Source organism: Scyliorhinus canicula, chromosome 6 (genome assembly GCF_902713615.1).
Source record: "Scyliorhinus canicula chromosome 6, sScyCan1.1, whole genome shotgun sequence".
Classification (NCBI taxonomy): Eukaryota; Metazoa; Chordata; class Chondrichthyes; order Carcharhiniformes; family Scyliorhinidae; genus Scyliorhinus; species Scyliorhinus canicula.
The window spans coordinates 102,880,338-102,900,651 of NC_052151.1; the positions used below are offsets into that span (position 1 = coordinate 102,880,338).

Sequence of the window (20,314 nt, forward strand, 5' to 3'; positions counted from 1 at the left end):
AACTTTGCTCCCAAGTCTGTTATGAGGCACTTCATCAAGTGCCTTTTGGATACTCGCCTCCACCACAATAATAGCATCGTCCTCATCGAGCCTCACTGTTACTTCTGGGGGGGCGGTGTTCAAGCGAGTTAGTAAAAAGGCGATTCGTCCCTTTAAAAAAAATCCGTGCCAATAGCACTCCGACCTGCACACATCAGTGCAGCCATTGCGCAAAACTAGGGGCGCCATCCATCCCCAGACTCCTGGACAGCTCGGAGGGAATTCTGAGGAGCCGGGGCGGACTGGCGTCAGGACGCTCCGTCTAAATGACGTGTGGTGGTTACGCCTATCGAGGTGCGCGGCCTCGGTGGGGCTGAGCTCTGAGGGAGAAGGAAGGCAGGAAGGAGAGAGCTGTGTTTGTTTTTTTTTGGCTGGTCTGTTTTGACCGGTGGGTGTTTATTTGGTGTGGCGGCGAGAGAGAGACGCGCCCGTGTGTGTATGTGCGCGCGGGTAAGTGGCGAACCTTCAGGCATTGAGCGCGCTCCCATTGTTTCGCTCAGAAAGGAACAATCGGCCTGCTCCGGCCGCTATGGTGACGGCCGCGTTCGCTGCTGATTGTGCCGGAGCGGCCGCGTTCCAATGGAACCCCCGGACAATGTCCTCCACTGGAGGAGGCCGCGGACTGGGCGCCGGGCCGGGCGGCCGCCGGCAGCAACAGCAGCCGCCTCTCCCACCGCCAGCCCTGGTTGCGGAGAGACGGCCAGGCCGGTCGTGTGGCCTCCCCCTTTCCTTTGCACTTTTCTGTTACTGACACATTCCAGCTGGGACTGACCTTTCGCCGCCGGATCGTCTTCCATCGAAAATAATAAGCATGTGTTCCGGCTTTGTAAGCTGCAAGGCCCCTTTATTTAAAAAAAAAGTTGGTCGTATGTATTTTGTTGCACACGGCAGGTTGATTTCTGAAACGTTAGATTTTATTTTCGGGTGTTGGTGGCGATGTGTAAACCTTCTTAGTATTTGACGTGTACTTGTGTTTGTATTATGAACAACTTCATGGGAATTCAATAACTGCCCTGTTTTTTTTTATCTCCCCCCCCCCCCCCCCCCCGGCCTACAGCCTGCGGTTCAGTGAATTTACAGCCTCAAAACTCTAGCTCCATAATTGCCCGTCCACCACTATATTTAGCTCCCCCCCGCCCCGCATTTCCTCGGGTTTCGATTTTGCTACTATTCACATGCCTTGCCACAAAACGACTGCTCTGTTTTTACATGTGTTCAATTCAGCAATAAACTTTTTGAATTAAGAATTTGGGGGTGAATTTGGACTCCGGATATGCTTGCTTTCCCCCATCCTTAGGTCTAAATAAAAGCTGGAAAACTTGGGTATAAATAAAAACTGGGGAAACAGCGGTAGGTGATTAGAAATGGATTATATTGAAAATGCAATCCTTTAAAGATTAAACCCAGGGTCATAATGTAGAAACATGAAATGCTTTGCAAGTAAATAATTCAAAATACTTGATTGAAATTGTCACTCCTGATCCTTCTTTTGTGGATCTGTATATCTGCTTCTCCAATAAAATACTGAAATTTAAATTCCTGTAATTTACGCCTGTTCACATCTGCCTATATCACTCTGAATCAAGAAACTTTGAGCCCAACATTAGAGGCCTAAGCATTCTGATTGGGCACCTGCCTTTCAGCTAAAATAAAAAACCCTTTTCTTTTCCCATCCTTAGAGGCAGCACGGTGGCACAGTGGTTAGCACTGCCACCTCACCGCTCCAGGGACACGGGTTCAATTCTGGCCTTGGGTAACTATGGAGTTTACACTTTCTCCCCGTGTTTGCGTAGGTTTCCTCCGGGTACTCCAGTTTTCTTCCACAGTCCAAAGAAGTGGAAGTTAGGTGGATTGGTCTTGCTAAATTGCTCCTTCGTGTCCAAAAGGTTAGGTGGGATTACGAGGATAGGGTGGAGGTGTGGGCTTAAGTCGGATGCTCTTTCCAAGGGCTGGTGCAGACTTGATGGGCTGAATGGCCACCCTTCTGCACTGTCGGGATTGTGTGATAATGTAGCTGTACTTCTGGCCCCAATGATTATCTGAGGAGAGTCAGAGAATCATTGAATTTACAGTGCAGAAGGAGGTCATTTGGCCCATTGAGTCTGCACCGGCCCTTGAAAAGAGCACCCTACTTAAGCCCATGCCTCCACCCTATCTCCATAACCCAGTAACCCCACCTAACCTTTTGGACACTTAAGGGGCAATCTAGCATGGCCAATCCACCCAACCCGCACATCTCAATGTGGGAGGAAACCGGAGCACCTGGAAACCAGGATCAGGACGGAAATTGTTAGTGGTAGACCACAGAAGCCTGTCACTGTATATGAGTATTGGGAACCGATTTAATAACTTTTTAGATATATTTTTCCTTGTACATGTTTGGAGGACCACAGTATGAGATCTCATTGAAGTAAACACTTGCTTCGCCCCTCTATGGACCTTTGAATGCTGAACAATGCAGTCATTTTGTTTCTGGAGCTGAGTCCGGTGAAATCATGGGAAACAGGAGTGAAAGCCATGTATTCTTTTTGTTTTGATTTGCATGTAACTGCCCATGCATGAGCTGTTGCACCTGACATCACCTGGCCAGACCCCTGGAATATGGGAAAGGATTAAGCAAAAAGATGGCAGACACATCTCCAAGCATATATCTGGCCTAGATCAGCTGAAGAACCAGAGAACAGTATTGGAACATCAGACTTTTTTAATAGAAATTATTTAGGACAGTGCTTTGTTTGTCTCCTTGGTCTGGGGAGAACGAAAGGTGCAAATATAGCTTCATAGTTCTCGTACTGTTTTAACAGGACCGTTTCTCGCTTTGAAATCTTTTTCATAATCTGAGTGAGAACACGCGATAGGTTTGTTTTAAATTTTTGATATTGAAACTGAAATCAACTGCAAATTTTGAATGGCAACCCAGGGGATTGCACTTGGTAAATTGGAGGACACGGTGTCTTCCATATCATCTTTGGTTGTCTTCCTCTCGCTGTTTGTGTCTTAGTCTTGCTTTTGTTCTGCTTTTATAATGTTGGGAACAAGCTGCTCAGGTAGGTTAGGTGGGATTACGAGGATAGGGTGGAGGTGTGGTTATTTTCTGGGGGAGGATACAGGGAACAATGGGTAAAGGCAACAATAGGCTTGAATTAGAGTAATGGAGTGTCCTGAAACTATTGAATAAATTAGGACTCCAGAAGAAGGGAAAGAATGTGAAACTTTTGTATGTTTTCTAAAGATCAAAATCATCAGTTAAATTTGAAAGGATAAAGAGTTTACAATGGAGTTACGCACCTTGAGATTTTGCAGTACGTTAACAATGCTGTTTAAGCACGAGGTATTGTTAATGCCAAGTTTAGAAAGCAATTCTCTTAATAAAGTATTTCTTCCCGGCCCTGGGTCACTGTCCGTGTGGAGTTTGCACTTTCTCCCCGTGTCTGCGCGGGTTTTACCCCCACCCAAAGATGTGCAGGTTAGATGGATTGGCCACGCTAAATTGCCCCTTAATTGGAAAAAACAATTACGTACTCTAAATTTAACAAACATAAAAATAAACAAATGATATTGGTTTGATCATTTTGATATGACCTCCAACAGGTGTCGGCAAGAAAAATGGATCGAAATAACCAATTTTGGCACACCATCATTTGTCCACATAAAACTCCCTGTAAGGAGCATTCCTGATCCAAGCAACTGATGTATTTACAAAGAAAAGTACAGCACAGGAACAGGCCCTTCGACCCTCCAAGCCTGTGCCGACCATGCTGCCCGTCTAAACTAAAATCTTCTATACTTCCTGGGTCCGTATCCCTCTATTCCCATCCTATTCATGTATTTGTCAAGATGCCCCTTAAATGTCACTATCGTCCCTGCTTCCACCACCTCCTCCGGCAATGAGTTCCAGGCACCCAATACCCTCAGTTTTTTTTAAAAAACTTGCCTCGTACATCTCCTCTAAACCTTGCCCCTTGCACCTTAAAACTATGCCCCCTAGTAATTGACCCCTCTACCCTGAGGAAAAGCCTCTGACTATCCACTCTGACTATGCCCCTCATAATTTTGTAGACCTCTATCAGGTCGCCCCTCAACCTTCGTCGTTCCGTGAGAACAAACAGTTTATTCAACCGCTCCTCATAGCTAATGCCCTCCATACCAGGCAACATCCTGGTAAATCTCTTCTGCACCCTCTCTAAAGCATCCACATCCTTCTGGTAGTGTGGCGACCAGAATTGAACACTATACTCCAAGTGTGGCCTAACTAAGGTTCTATACAGCTGCAACATGACTTGCCAATTCTTATACTCAATGCCCATCCAATGAAGGCAAGCATGCCGTATGTCTTCTTGACTACCTTCTCCACCTGTGTTGCCCCTTTCAGTGACCTGTGGATCTGTACACCAAGATCTCTCTGACTGTCAATACTCTTGAGGGTTCTACCATTCACTGTATATTCCCTACCTGCATTAGACCTTCCAAAATGCATTGCCTCACATTTGTTCGGATTAAACTCCATCTGCCATCTCTCCACCCAAGTCTCCAAACGAACTAAATCCTGCTGTATCCTCTGACAGTCCTCATCGCTATCCGCAATTCCACCAACCTTTGTGTCGTCTGCAAACTTAGTAATCAGACCAGTGACATTTTCCTCCAAATCATTTATATATACTACGAACAGCAAAGGTCCCAATACTGATCCCTGCGGAACACCACTAGTCACAGCCCTCCAATTAAAAAAGCACCCTTCCATTGCTACTCTCTGCCTTCTATGACCTAGCCAGTTCTGTATCCACCCTGCCAGCTCACTCCTGATCCCGTGTGACTTCACCTTTTGTACCAGTGTACCATGATGGACCTTGTCAAGGGCCTTACTGAAGTCCATATAGACAACGTCCACTGCCTTACCTGCATCAATCATCTTTGTGACCTCTTCGAAAAACTCTGGATCAAGTTAGTGAGTCATGACCATTGGGCAGCACGGTAGCATCGTGGATAGCACAATTGCTTCACAGCTCCAAGGTCCCAAATTAGATTCCGGCTTGGGTCACTGTCTGTGCGGAGTCTGCACATCCTCCCCACAGTTGTACAAAACTCTGGTGCGGCCGCATTTGGAGTATTGTGTGCAGTTCTGGTCGCCACATTATAGGAAGGATGTGGAAGCATTGGAAAGTGTACAGAGGAGATTTAAAAGAATTTTGCCTGGTATGGAGGGAAGATCATATGAGGAAAGGCTGAAGGACTTGAGGCTGTTTTCGTTAGAGAGAAGGTTAAGAGGTGACTTAATTGAGGTATACAAGATGATCAGAGGATTAGATAGGGTGGACATCGAGAGACTTTTTCCTCGGATGGTGATGTCCAGCACGAGGGGACATAGCTTTAAATTGAGGGGAGATAGATATAGGACAGATGTCAGGTAGGTTCTTTACTCAGAGAGTAGTAAGGGCGTGGAATGCCCTGCCTGCAACAGTAGTGGACTCGCCAACACTAAACGCATTCAAATGGTCATTGGATAGGCATATGGACGATAAGGGAATAGTGTAGAGGGACTTTAGAAGGGTTTCACAGGACGGTGCAACATCGTGGGCCGAAGGGTCTGTACTGCGCTGTAATGTTCTGTGTGTGCGTGGGTTTCCTCCGGGTGCTCCGGTTTCCTCCCACAATCCAAAGATGTGCAGGGTAGGTGGATTGGCCATGATAAATTGCCCTTAGTGTCCAAAATTGCCCTTAGTGTTGGGTGGGGTTACTGGGTTATGGGGATAGGGTGGAGGTGTTGACCTTGGGTAGGGTGCTCTTTCCAAGAGCTGGTGCAGACTCGATGGGCCGAATGGCCTTCTGCACTGTAAATTCTATTCTATGATAATCTATGACCTCCCCTTCAGAAAACCATGCTGTCTCTCACTAATATGTCCATTTGCTTCCAAATGGGAGTCGATCCTGTCTCAAAGAATTCTCTCCAGTAATTTCCCTACCACTGTAGCGGAGGCTCACCGGCTTGTAGTTCCCTGGATTATCCTTGCTACCCTTCTTAAACAAAGGAACAACATTGGCTATTCTCCAGTCCTCCGGGACATCACCTGAAGACAGTGAGGATCCAAAGATTTCTGTCAAGGCCTCAGCAATTTCCTCTCTAGCCTCCTGGTCGCCACATTACCAGAAGGATGTGGATGCTTTAGAGAGGGTGCAGAGGAGGTTCACCAGGATGTCGCCTGGTATGGACGGTGCTAGCTATGAAGAAAGGTTGAGTAGATCAGGATTGATTTAATTGGAAAGACTGAGGTTGAAGGGGGACCTGATTGAGGTCTACAAAACTGAGAGGTATGGACAGGGTGGATAGCAACAAGCTTTTTCCAAGAGTGGGGGTGTCAATTACAGGGGGTCACGATTTCAAGGTGAGAGGGGGGGAAAGTTTAAGGGAGATGTGCGTGGAAAGTTTTTTACGCGGAGGGTGGTGGGTGCCTGGAACGCTTTGCCAGCGGAGGTGGTAGAGGCAGGCACGATAGCATAATTTAAGATGCATCTGGACAGATAAATGAACGGTTGGGGAACAGAGAGAAGTAGACCTTGGAAAATAGGCAACAGGTTTAGATAAAGGATCTGGATCGGCACAGGCTGGGAGGGCCGAAGGGCCTGTTCCTGTGCTGTAATTTTCTTTGTTCTTTGTTCAGTATTCGGGGTAGATCCCATCCGGCCCTGTGGACTTATCTACCTTAATATTTTTCAAGACGCCCAATACCTCGTCTTTTTGGATCTCAATGTGACCCAGGCTATCTACACCTCCTTCTCCAGATTCAACATCCACCAATTCCTTCTCTTTGGTGAATACTGATGCAAAGTATTCATTTAGTACCTCACCCATTTCCTCTGGCTCCACACATAGATTCCTTTGCCTATCCTTCAGTGGGCCAATCCTTTCCCTGACTACCCTCTTGCTTTTTATGTACGATTGTGTATTGCCCAGACATAACACAATTGGAGCACAGGAAACTGCACTAGATGCAGGACTGTTAATTAAAAATGTAAATGTATGGCTTGTTAATTACTTCCTCCCTAATGGGAACTGCTTGATTCACTCACCGGTTGCTTGGATCAGGAATTCTCCTTACAGGGAGTTTTGTGTGCACAAATGATGGTGTGCCGAAATTGGTTATTTCGATTCGCTATATCTTTCCATTTATCTTGCCCCCACCTGTTGTGGTCGCACTCAAAATGATCAAACCAAATTATTGATTTTTCTGTTTCTTTACTTAAATCCTTTGTGGAAGTTCTTTTTTTAAGAGAAAAATGATATTCCCTTGGGAATGGCTTTCCTTGAGAATTTAGGAGCAGGGAGAAACTAACTTGGCTGACAAGGTTTTGGTTGGATGCAGTGTGGTATCGAGGTGTTTGCATTTGTTAATGAAGGTATCTGGTAATCTGTTTTCTCTGAATTAGTCGCAGTGAGCTTCGTTTGCAAGCGTTGAAATGTTAGTGCTATTGTTTCTGAGGTGTGTCATAGTCTGGTCTCTGCATGCTGATTTTGTGTAAGATGACTACATACACTCCCATCTCTTTTATATAAACAGTATGGTTCTTTACACTGCATTAGATGTCCAATGAAGCACAGATCACTTCCATTATGAATCAAATCGGTCAGTGTATATTACAGTTCATTCATATGGTAGACCTATTGCGTGAATTTGTAGCTTTGCTTGGGTTTTTTCAGTTAGACGTGATATCATTGCCTGCTTTCTGGGAGATATTTCTGTGGACTTTGTATTGGGGGTAATATACTAAATTTCTAAGTTTGAATTTGAAGCACAGGGGCTTTTGTTTCCATTTTTTCCCCAAATTTATAAACCATCTCTCAGACCTCATGCTCTATTGGGTGCTTAAAGCAATTTGCGTTTGTGACATGTTTATTCATAAAGTTGTTACTGTGAGCAGGTCAGCTAACTTCTCCTCAAAATATCCTCATTCCTGCCTCAGCCTCCATACCAAGTAACATTTTAACCCCTAGCTTAAGTCACTTGCTCTGCCTTCTCCATATAAACTTTGCTATCAATATTCATAGCCTCCAAGTCTCCCAACCTTGCCACCGTCTCTATTCCCATCTTTTCAGTCACAGAGAAGGCCATCGCAGATTGCTTCCTTATATCCCTCAACAGTCACATCCACCTTCACAATCCCACTTGGTGTCTGGCTGCCTATTATGGGTGGGGTGGGGTGGGGGGGGGGGGGGGGTGCTCTGTCTGCCTCTTGCGGTTGGTGGAATGGAGGGGGGGGGGGGTGAAGAGCAGCCTCCTCCCACTTACAAAGATCAAACCGTGTAGCCAGCCTTTGACTTTCCAGTTACCATGATCGTGCTTAAGGCATTGTCCTGCTGAATCACCCATCACCAACAAAATCCTTGCAGCATATTTCAGCCTGGTCTTTTTCCTGGTAAAGCTTCCATTTTCATTGGAAAAATCCTGCCCCTGGAACATTCAATCATGGAAGCTTACAACAAATCATTCAGCCCATCATGTCTGGGACGGGTCCACACCAGACCATTCCAGAACCAAATTTCCGAGCTCTAATATCCCCCTTTTTGTTTTATTATTCAACGATTGTTCTAACAGTTGCAATGGTCGGTCTCTGCCTCCATGTGTCAAATTATTCAACGCTCCAGCAACCATATTCTTGGCTACGATTTTAAATTGATGACCTGTTATCACCAATTCCCCAACCAGAGGAAATGGTCACTTAATCAAAAATTTGTTTCAACTTTTTAATTCTTTTAAACGTTTTAAATTCTTTTAAACATTTTTTAGTGGCTTTAATACTCTTCCTATAATGAAGCATCTAAAACTCCATGCCTTACTACATCTGTGACCTAACAATGTTTTGTATAAATTAATAATTCTGTACTCTGCTCCTGTTTATAAATTCTAACATGCATTTGGCCTCCTCCTTTGGCTTTTTCTATTTGTTGTTTCTGGAAGTCTTTAAAAAAAAATTAACTCAAAGAATATGGTGATATAAGCGAGATACTAAATGAATACCTTTCGTCAGTATTCACTCAGGAAAAAGATAATATTGTGGAGGAGAATGCTGAGATACAGGCTATTAGAATAGATGGCATTGAGGTGCGTAGGGAAGAAGTGTTGGCAATTCTGGACAAGGTGAAAATAGATAAGTCCCCGGGGCCTGATGGGATTTATCCTAGGATTCTCTGGGAAGCCAGGGAAGAGATTGCTGAGCCTTTGGCGTTGATTTTTAGGTCATCATTGGCTACAGGAATAGTGCCAGAGGACTGGAGGATAACAAATGTGGTCCCTTTGTTTAGGAAGGGGAGTAGAGATAACCCCGGTAACTATAGGCCGGTGAGCCTAACGTCTGTGGTGGGTAAAGTCTTGGAGAGGATTATAAAATATACGATTTATAATCATCTAGATAGGAATAATATGATTAGGGATAGTCAGCATGGTTTTGTGAAGGGTAGGTCATGCCTCACAAACCTTATCGAGTTCTTTGAGAAGGTGACTGAACAGGTGGACGAGGGTAGAGCAGTTGATGTGGTGTATATGGATTTCAGTAAAGCGTTTGATAAAGTTCCCCACGGTCGGCTATTGCAGAAAATACGGAGGCTGGGGATTGAGAGTGATTTAGAGATGTGGATCAGAAATTGGCTAGTTGAAAGAAGACAGAGAGTGGTGGTTGATGGGAAATGTTCAGGTTGTGAAGAAGGCCTATGGTGTGATGGCCTTTATTGGTAGAGAGATTGAGTTCCGGAGCCATGAGGTCATGTTGCAGCTGTACAAAACTCTAGTACGGCCACATTTGGAGTATTGCGTACAGTTCTGGTCGCCTCATTATAGGAAGGACGTGGAAGCTTTGGAACGGGTGCAGAGGAGATTTACCAGGATGTTGTCTGGTATGGAGGGAAAATCTTATGAGGAAAGGCTGATGGACTTGAGGTTGTTTTCGTTAGAGAGAAGAAGGTTAAGAGGTGACCTAATTAGAGGCATACAAAATGATCAGAGGGTTAGATAGGGTGGACAGTGAGAGCCTTCTCCCGCGGATGGGGGGGGGGCTCGCACGAGGGGACATAGCCTTAAATTGAGGGGTAATAGATATAGGACCGAGGTCAGAGGTGGGCTTTTTACGCAAAGAGTGGTGAGGCCGTGGAATGCCCTACCTGCAACAGTAGTGAACTCGCCAACATTGAGGGCATTTAAAAGTTTATTGGATAAGCATATGGATGATAAGGGCATAGTGTAGGTTAGATGGCCTTTAGTTTTTTTTTTCCATGTCGGTGCAACATCAAGGGCCGAAGGGCCTGTACTGCACTGTATTGTTCTATGTTCTATGGTGTCACTAGCAGTCCAGCATTTATTGTCCATTCCTAATTTTCATTGAGAAGCTAATAGTGAGCCACCATCATGAAATACAGCTGCAGATCTGGTGTAGGTACACACAATGTTGTTAGAAAAGGATGTCACATGTTTTTGACCCAGCGACAATGGCAATATAGTTTCAAGACAGGACGTGTGGCTTCAGGGGTGGGGGTAGTTTGCAGGTGCTGGTGTTCCCATGTGCCCTGGGCCTTTTTTGGGTGGAGATCACTGGTTTGAAAGATGGGGATTTGGCGAATTGCTGCCATGCATCTTAGATGGCACATTCTGCTGCCACACTGTACTGAAAGTGGAGTGAATGAGTGAGAGAATGTTTAAAGTGGTGTATGGGGTGCTAATCAAGCTGGCTGATCTGTCCTGGATGGTGATGAGCTTTGTTAGAGCTGCACCAATCCAGGCAAGTGGAGAGTGCCATCATGTTCCTGACCTGTGCCTTGTGGTTGGTGGACAGGCTTTGGAGAGTCACTGCATACCGAATTCCCAGTCTCTGACCTGCTCTGACAGTATATGGTTGGTCCAGTTACATTTCTGGTCAGCAATAACCCCTTGAAATTTGAACTCCTTGGTCATACATGTCTTTCAGTCTTTTCATTCGTTCCTTGTTTCTGCCCCTAAAATATAGTGCATCACATTTATCCAAATTAAATTGTATTTGCCATGTGTCTTCCCGTTTCGCTGCCTGTTTGTTTTCCTGAAGTTGTCTTTGCCGTTCCTCACTATTTCTAAATCTTCTCTATATCTGCCCTCAGCAAATTTTGGGGAGTAGCACTAGTGTTACTGTATAAATATGAAGGCAAAACTGGACCAAGCATTCACCCCTGGAGCACGGCACACTCCAATCCTTTTCCAGTCTGAGCCACATCAACTTACCTTCATTTTGTTTTTATCTATCAGTCGACTTTCTATCCACACTAACATTTTTATATATATTTGTTTCTATCTTTTTTTAAATTTAGAGTACCCATTTATTATTTTTTTTTCCCAATTAAGGGGCAATTTAGTGTGGCCAATCCACATAACCTGCACATCTTTGGGTTGTGGGGGTGAAACCCACGCAGAGACAGGGAGACTGTGCAAACTCCACACAGTCAATGACCCAGGGTCAGGATCCAACCTGAGTCCTCAGCGCCGTAGGCAGCAGTGCTAACCACTTTTTATATTTGCCCTATGTCTAAAGTTTTACCCAACCTTTTGCGAGAAACTTCACCTGAAAATCCAGCTGCACTAATCTATCTCTCACACACACCTATTCAAAGAGGCATTTAAGAAAATCCCATGAACCAAAAACCCCTTTTCAAAGGCGTGGCCCAGCACTCTGCATTCTCACTTGAATAAGACTGGCTTTTCCTGAGATTCTGACCCCCTGTCACTAGCAGGTCTAAACCCTCCCAGAAAGCAAACTATATCTTAAAAACCGCCACCAAGGTGACTTTTACTGGAACAGATATGCAAAATCAAACGAGAGAGAGAGACAGGCCAAAACACTTCTTTCTCCTGTCTGAGTCGACAGCAGTCGAATATGAAAGCGAAACCAAAAACAACTCCCAGAGCCACAGCCCAGCTCCACCCACACAATGACATTACTGAAGCCATGTGATAAGACAAAAACCTTTCTTAAAGGGACACTCCCATGACAACCTAAACATAGTATGCCTTTAAAAACTCTGCAAAGCTTTATTTATTTCTGTTCCCAGTTATATTGATATACAATATTGCGGAATCATTTTGTTTACCCTGTGGTCTGCCATCTCAAATATTTTGTGCAGACGGCCAATATTTGGTTTGTAAGGAGTCCGGGGAAACTACCATATGGTGAACATGAATAAAGATTGTTGAGAGGCACTAACAGTGATACTGCCAAAACAGTAGCTTCCAAGGCAGAGGAAGCTGTGCTCAAATTGTATAGTGCTCTGAACAGACTACACTTGGAAATTGTGTCCAAGTCTAGTCACCTGAGGCACAAAGACCTTCAAGTGCAAGAGATAATTTAAGAGAGGATTTGTAAGGCTGATTCTTAGCATCAGATGACTGAGTGAATTATGAGGAAAGGCGAGAGAAGCTTTGTCTCTTCAGTTTTGAGAAGAGTCAATGTGAAAACTATCTTTTATAGAAGTACGTAAGTTAGGAAACTGAACTAATTCTGTAAAATTACTTTAAACTAAATGGAAGAGTAGAATGAGGAGATCCGCAATCAAGCCATTGAAACGCAAGTTTAGGATTGATTTCAGAAAGTTCTTAAGACCGATCAACGCATTTGTTGGATTTGCAGGGGGTTTTTCAAAATAAGACCTTGATGTTACTCAAGGGTACAATTGGAAGCTATGGTGTTGGGCGAGTGGGGTTGGGGGAAAGAAGAGATATCCTGGATGAATGAAAATGCACAAGTTCTTCCGGGTAGCGTCCAAGGCCCAACCATCTCAGCTGCTTCATCAATGACCTCCCTTCAATCATAAGGTCAGAAGTGGGGATGTTGAAGATGACTGCACAATGTTCAGCACCATTCGTGGCTCCTCAGATAACAAAGCAGTCCATGTCCAAATGCAGCAAGACCTGGACATTATCCAGGCTTGGAATGACAAGTGGCAAGTTACATTTGTGCCACGCAAGTACCAGGAAATGGCCATCTCCTACAAGAGAGGCTGGTTTAGCACAGGGCTAAAGAGCTTGCTTTTAAAGCAGGCCAGCAGCACGGTTCAATTCCCGTACCACGTCCCCGAACAGGCGCTGGAATGTGGCGACTAGGGGCTTTTCACAGTAACTTCATTTGAAGCCTACTTGTGACAATAAGCGATTTTAATTTCATCTAACCATTGCCCCTTGACATTCAATGGCAGAATCCCCCACAATCAACATCCTGGGGGGGGGGGGGGGGGTTACCATTGATCAGAAACTGAACTGGACTAGTCATATTAATACTGTGGCTACCAGGGCAGGTCAAAGGCTAGGAATGCTATGGCGAATAACTCACCTCCTGACCCCTCAAAGCCTGTCCACCATCAACAAGGCACAAGTGAGGAGTGTAATGGAATATTCTCCACTTGCCTGGATGAGTGCAGCTCCAACAATACTCGAGAAGCTTGACACCATTCAGGACAAAGCAGCCCGCTTGATTGCTCCTCTTTCCACAAATATTCAAATCCTCCACCAGCGATGAACAGTGGCAGCCATGTGTACAATCTACAAGATGCACTGCAGTAACTTACCAAGGTTCCTTAGACAGCACTTTCCAAACTTACAACCACTACCATCTAGAAGGACAAGAGCAGCAGATACCTTGGAACTCCACCACCTGGAGGTTCCTCTCCAAGTCACTCACCACCCTGACTTAATAATAATAACCTTAGTCACAAGTAGGCTTACGTTAGCACTGCACTGAAGTTACTGTGAAAATTCCCTCGTTCGGATACACAGGAAGAATTCAGAATGTCCAATTCACCTAACAGCACATCTTTCGGGACTTGTAGGAGGATACCGGACCACCTGGAGGAAACCCACGCAGACACAGGGAGAACGAGCAGACTCCCACAGACAGTGACCCCAGTGGGATTCGAACCTGGGACTCTGGTGCTGTGAAGCAACTGTGTTAACCATTGTGCTACTGTGCAGCCATGGAAATATATCGGCGTTCCTTCACTGTCGTTGGGGTGAAATCCAGGAACTCCCTCCCTAACAACATAGTGGGTGTCTAGCACAGTCAAAGAGATGTATTTTAAGGAGGAAAAGGAAGTAGAGGGATTTTGAGAGCAGGACCTGAGCAACTAAAGGTATGGGTGGATGGCAAAGATCAATGCACACAAAGGCATAGATAAATGTATAAGAAAGTGGAAAGAAGGGATTGATAGTGGGAGGGGGATGGTTGTAGGACTGAAGGGCGTTACCTTGATGGGGAGGGTTTAGACCATGAGGGATTTAAACACATTGGTTATAATTTGAAGCATTAGTGTGTTGTTTCTTTTGGTCTCTGAATTCTGAGTGATCTTACTCTCATATGGTCATCTGGTGTAACTGCCAGGTTGTTGGGCAAGATTTTCAGATTTGGAAACCACTGATTAGTAAGTAAAGGGTGATGAGTGATTGAGGATGCATATAGAACTAGAACTATTAAACATACACAAGGCACAACACTTGTCTTTTTTCTTGTAGGTGTGTTATCCTTTACCATTATGTTCTTGAGCTGACTATGCAGTCAAGTCTCATGCAGCTAGCTGTTCCAGACATACAGGGCACAATTTAAAGGGGCAATAATAGTCCCATTTTGGGTGCCTTTAGTGGGCCTGTAGCGTCATGAATGACACTTAATAGGACATTGCCTTTTTTTTCTGGCCCAACCGGGGTTGCAATTGCCTCATTTCCTACACTGACTAGCTCGGCTCGCCAGTGCAGGAAAAGTATTTGCAGATCGAACAGCATTTAAAATATTTCGACCTCCCTCCCTCCGCCCACGGCACCCAACTTGCCTCTTGGATGTCCTCGAGCCCCCCCACATACACACCTCGCCTCTTAAGGGCAAGGCACCTGGGCACCTTGACACTGGCAACCTGGCAGTGCTGGTTGGTGGTGCCCAGGTGACAGCGGGAGTGCCACTCTGCCCAGACCCCAGGGAGAACCCCCAAGTGCTGTTACTCCTCGTCCAAGTTTATGGAAATCAGTGCTAAAAAGCGCCCTGGCAAAATCTCCCGTTCCTGGGAGTCAGGAGAATCTGGCAGGTTCATTTAAATATGTTAATCTGGAACTCTTCCAACGAGATCCAGATTGTGAGATCTCGTTTATTCTCGCGCGGCACTTCGAGCGTCGCTAATCTCGCGAAATTCAAAGACCTTGTCACGACATCAAGTCGGGTGCAACGAAGCCATTAAATCATGCCCAACATAACAAAAGGTACTAAAACGTTTTGTGACAATATGTGTAGGAAAAAGTCCTAAATGGTGGAATATCTAATTTTCTTAATTTAACTTGCCTCCCTTTTTTTTCAAATGTAGAGGGTCCATGGAATCCGGAATTTGGGGAAGCTTGGCAAAACTTTTGGCACCAGTGATGACAGGAGGAACTTGCAGCAAGAATCAGTAACTGGATCCATAGTTCTGTTAGTATGCTTTAATATTTTTGGATGAGACTTTCTAGTGATATTTGTATTACAAGTTCACAATTGATTCAGGGTAATAAACATTCTATCTCTGGTTGCAGGAATGAGGAACTTCAGTTACGTAGAAAGATTGGAGAGGTTTGGACTGTACTTGGAGAACAGAAGGCTGATCAGAGATTTGATAAAGGTATTCAAAACCATGACCAGTCTGGATACAGTAGATAAGGAGAAACTGTTCCCATTGGTGGAAGGATTGAGAACCAGAGAGGGTAGGTTTAAGATAACTGGCAAAAGAATCAACATGGAGATTAGGAAAATAAATTTCATGCAGCAAGTGGTTAGGACCTGGAATGCACTGCCTGAAAGTGTGGTGGGGATGAGTTAGTGGAGGCTTTGAAAACAGATTTGCATTGTTATGTGGAAAGGGAAAAAAATGCAGGGCTATAGGGCAAAGATAGGGAAGTAGCAGTCGACGATTTGCTCCATCGGAGGGCCAGCACAGACGGAATGGGTCAAATGGCCTCCTGTTCCGTAACCATTATATAATTAAGTGCAAGAATCTACAAGATTGAAAAAAAAATTGCGCTATACTTGCCTGACTCTCAGTTGCGGCTTTTGTCCAAAAGAAAACAACTCGCTCTTGAATTTCCACATTTTATAAAATTGGTTATTTGTCCATAATCTGCCCAATCAGTTTGTTGTGGCAATGGTCTCCACGTATGGTCGTCACAAAATTTGTCTTGAATGCAGAAGTTATGGGAAAGAGATTTAAATTGAGGTTTTCGGTGTGCGCTCTCACAGGGAAACACCGTTAAGAAACTACTTTTCCATCTGGTGAATTGCCAGCTTGTTTTTTTTCATTGAAGTAGAACATTTTGTGAAGAAGCATGGTACTGCAGATATTTAGTGTGCTCGTCTGCCAGCTGCTGCATCGTGTTTAAAGGAATCTTTTGTTCTATTCTTTGATTGAAAATATTTTTGTAAATCAAGCATTGGCTCCAGATCTTGTGCTTTAGTGTCAAAATTAAGATACTACCGTATTTGAAATTGTGTCTCACCCACCACCTCCTACCCCCCAAAAAAAACATATTGTATCTTCATGGCACCATTCATTGTGACCACTGAAGAAAAAGCAGACAGATGTCCTGAGTTCTATATATTCTGATTTTGTTATACATAGCTGACAAGGGGAAGTCTCTTCCTTTTGTGTTTGTTTCATGTTAACATCAAGTTTCTAATACAAAATATGTGTTCTGCATCTTAGAATGGCTGGCTGCGGGGATGTCGATCATGCATCAAACATGATTCCAGGAGGAAGGAAGCTAAATGACTCTTGCTCAAACACAGCACCTACTCTGACTGTGCCAGAATGTGCTATCTGTCTTCAGACTTGTGTTCATCCTGTTAAATTGCCATGCAAACATATCTTCTGTTTCTTGTGTGTGAAAGGGGCATCTTGGCAAAGCAGGCGTTGTGCACTTTGTCGCCAGGAAATTCCTGAAGAGTTTCTGGACAAGCCAGCTTTGCTGTCCCCTGAAGACCTCAAAGCAGCGAGCCGAGGAAATGGGGAGTATGCTTGGTATTATGAAGGCACAAATGGTTGGTGGCAATATGATGAACGCACAAGTATAGAACTGGAAGATGCTCATTTGAAGGGTAAAAAAACTATTGAAATGCTCATAGCTGGGTACTTGTATGTTGCGGACCTGGAGAACATGATTCAGTTCAGACGTAATGAGCATGGTCGCCGCAGAAAGATGAAACGAGACATTGCAGATATTCCCAAGAAGGGAGTGGCAGGTCTTCGGTTAGATTGCGATTCCAGTGGATTGACTACAGAACGAGAGAATTCTGCAGATGGAGCAGACAGCGCAGCTGGTGCTGGATCTGGATCTGCATCTATTTCAATTCAGCCTTCTGTTTCCATAATGAGGCCCACAGTTAGACCAGCAACGTCTTTGCTTGACCAACCAATAAGTCCACTAACTCCTTCACCAGATGCAAATATATTGCTTGTGAACTCCCTTGCTCAGTTGCAGCTAAGTGGGCAAAACTTAACCAGGAGTCATAGAGGAGAAGGTGAAGAGCAATATGTAGCCACTATAAGTAGAGTTTCGGCTGTGCAGAGTGCAGTCAGAATGTCTTATGATAACACGGAGTCTGCCACAAGCTCTGATACTGAGGATGAGAACACTAGTCAGCCTCATGAGCCTGAAACCATCACCAGCAGCAGGCAAAGACTTGTTTCTCTGAACAATGAGATGCCAGGTGAACCATCTCCAGAAGAAGGAGCTAGCAGCAGCATCAGAGCCAGGGAGCAGCAACCTGATGGACAATGCACTATAACAGAGGTCTAGATCTTGCAGTCATCACTTCTAAAAAGAACAAATTTTAACACTTACAAGATTAAGGGCAACTGAGGAACGTCAAATTTCTCAGCCAGAATTGCACTCAATTAAAACGAGAACTAACCTTTAATTGCTTTCCTTCATTTTGGCACGACTGCCTCTTTTTGTCTATTTTGCAATTTGTATGTTTCTTTAATGTAGAAATTGCATGATATTTATTGTGGTAACATTAAATTTATTTTCAGTGCTTTAAAAATATTTTAGTGTTAAATTTTAAAACTACCCACCCATTGTGCATGTGTTATAAAATGTGAATTCCGAAATCGCAAGTGCCAATGGTGCTGAAGGCTTCTCATTCTCCTTGGTAATGTGTAGAGATACCCCTTGTGAATTAAAAAAAAACACTTTCATGTAGAGTTAACTGGCTGGCTCTATAAGGCAAGTGTTTGAATAGACCTCTTTGTATAGTCCAACTAAGAATCATTGTTTATCTTTTTTCCTCCTAATTTTTAAATTAATTTAGTGAGAAAGTACATTACTGCAATACCCTATTGTATCATTGTAATTGAGGCTGGTAATAGCTGTACAAGTAACATTGCCTACATGGTTGACATTCAGTGAAGTGTTAGACTGGTAGAAACAATTAGTTGAGTTCTAATTTACATTAACCTGACAATAGTAATGGTCAAAATAAAGCTTAAAATTTTGTTAACCATTGCCTTCATGCTGGTTTTGTGCATTACAAACCAATTTATTACAAAAAACCACTTCTGACAGTGAGTTTTAACAACTGTGAATAACATGATCTCTGTTTAACTGACTGTGATGTAATTTGGCTTGACATCTGCTTTTTTTATTGATAAAACTGATCTTTACTCTAGATTTTTTTTGTTCTTTGTGACCGCTCTTACTCCCAACATATTTTTGTCATGAGCTTTTAACTGCTTAAATAGTCACTGCTTTTGTTAAAAGTATACTGAACTTCAATCTTTGTTTGGCCCAAATAGTTTGTTTTTAATGGCATTTTCTCTCTCTCTTTCTCTCCTGGAGTCCAACATAAATAGGCAACTTCATACATTGGAGGATTGGATTTGGCTCAATATCCATCAAAGTTGCATGGTCCTGTGTTTTGCCAATCAGTACTCAAGAAATAACATTCCTGATTTACCAGCATTGAAGTTCCTCCCTGCATACTGACATTGCAGTTGGCACATTCTAATATTCTGAACAACCCAGAAATGATATGCACTCCCAACTTTGTACTTCCCAATTTCGAAATTTGCACCTTTGTGTAAAGAAACAAATGAAAATTTTCTTGGCACCAATGCCAAATCAATACATACAGAAAATCAGATAACGTGTTGACCATTTGACAGGAAACGTAAAAAGCTGGAATCAGCGGATTGGAAATTTTTTTAAAGGAAGCAATTGTTAATGCTGGCAATACCAATTTATTTTCTGCTAATGGTCCCTCACGTTTCTCTAGGAGTTGAAGTGCTGACGTGTACGTTACGTAATTGATCATTTTCTCATTGCACTGAATGATGCTGGAATGATTTCCCAACTAATAATTTATTTTGAATATTCATGATACTGCAGTATTATTTGAACTAAATCATAGGGTGGCACTGTGGTTAGCACTGCTGCCTCAGTGCCTAGGACCCGGGCTCAATTCCGGCCTTGGGTCACTGTGGAGTCTATACGTTCTCCCTGTGTCTGTGTGGGTTTCCTCTGGGTGTTCCAGTTTCCTCTCACATTCCAAAGATGTGCAGGTTAGGTGGATTGGCTATGCTAAATTGCCCTTTAATGTCCAAAAAAGATTAGATAAGTAGGTTAATGGGATAGGGTGGGGGAGTGAGGTTGGGTGAAGTAGACGGTGAAGTCAGAGGGTCGGTGCAGACCTGATGGGCCGAATGGCCTCCTGCACTGTAGGGATTCTAGTGATAGGCTTAGAATTAACTTCTGTTCAATCTACATTTTGTTTTGGTGCTATTTGCCCAATATCGGCATAACCGACTCAGATCAAGAAATTTTCAGTACATGTTGAATTTTCTTTTGTTCTTAAAAACATTACACTTGAAGTAGGCCCAGCTACAAAATTGGACACACCATCGAGCGTTTCTGCTCCCTCGGCCTGTTGGTAGAGGTGGCTCTATATCTTTTGGGTGCAAGGACAATTGTAGGTATGATTTGAAGAGATATAAGATTTTATTTAAGGAATTGACTCCTATACCCCACCAACTGGAGATTAAGTTTACTTTGTGATTTCAGTCATTTAAAATCTGGTTTCTCAGATGGGGAATTAACAGATTTGAAATGCTTATTTTCCCACTTTCAGATATAGCTTTACCAAATTACCACTCTTTTTAAATGGTTAAGCAATGTTTGACAATTTTTAAATTGCCCAATTGCACTGGTTTTTGGCAGATTTAATGTTCTGTGATATGCAAATACGTTTGAAACTTTGAGTGGAGAGGAGG

The 20,314-nt window shown here is 43.7% G+C and overlaps 1 protein-coding gene across 7 annotated transcripts; it reads left to right on the top strand.

The window, feature by feature from the left end:
- Nucleotides 1–224: 224 nt before the first annotated feature.
- On the top strand, nt 225–18,714 carry rnf146 (ring finger protein 146). Of its 7 annotated transcripts, none has more exons than XM_038799771.1 (4): nt 225–333; nt 15,383–15,486; nt 15,588–15,673; nt 16,751–18,714. In XM_038799771.1, the coding sequence occupies exon 4, from the start codon at nt 16,752–16,754 to the stop codon at nt 17,841–17,843; it is 1,092 nt and encodes a 363-aa protein (XP_038655699.1). In that variant the 5' UTR covers nt 225–333; nt 15,383–15,486; nt 15,588–15,673; nt 16,751; the 3' UTR covers nt 17,844–18,714. The 7 variants fall into 7 exon arrangements, with proteins under 7 accessions (XP_038655699.1, XP_038655694.1, XP_038655693.1 ...); XM_038799766.1 differs by having other exon boundaries at nt 239–427; XM_038799765.1 differs by having other exon boundaries at nt 327–489.
- Nucleotides 18,715–20,314: the final 1,600 nt, after the last annotated feature.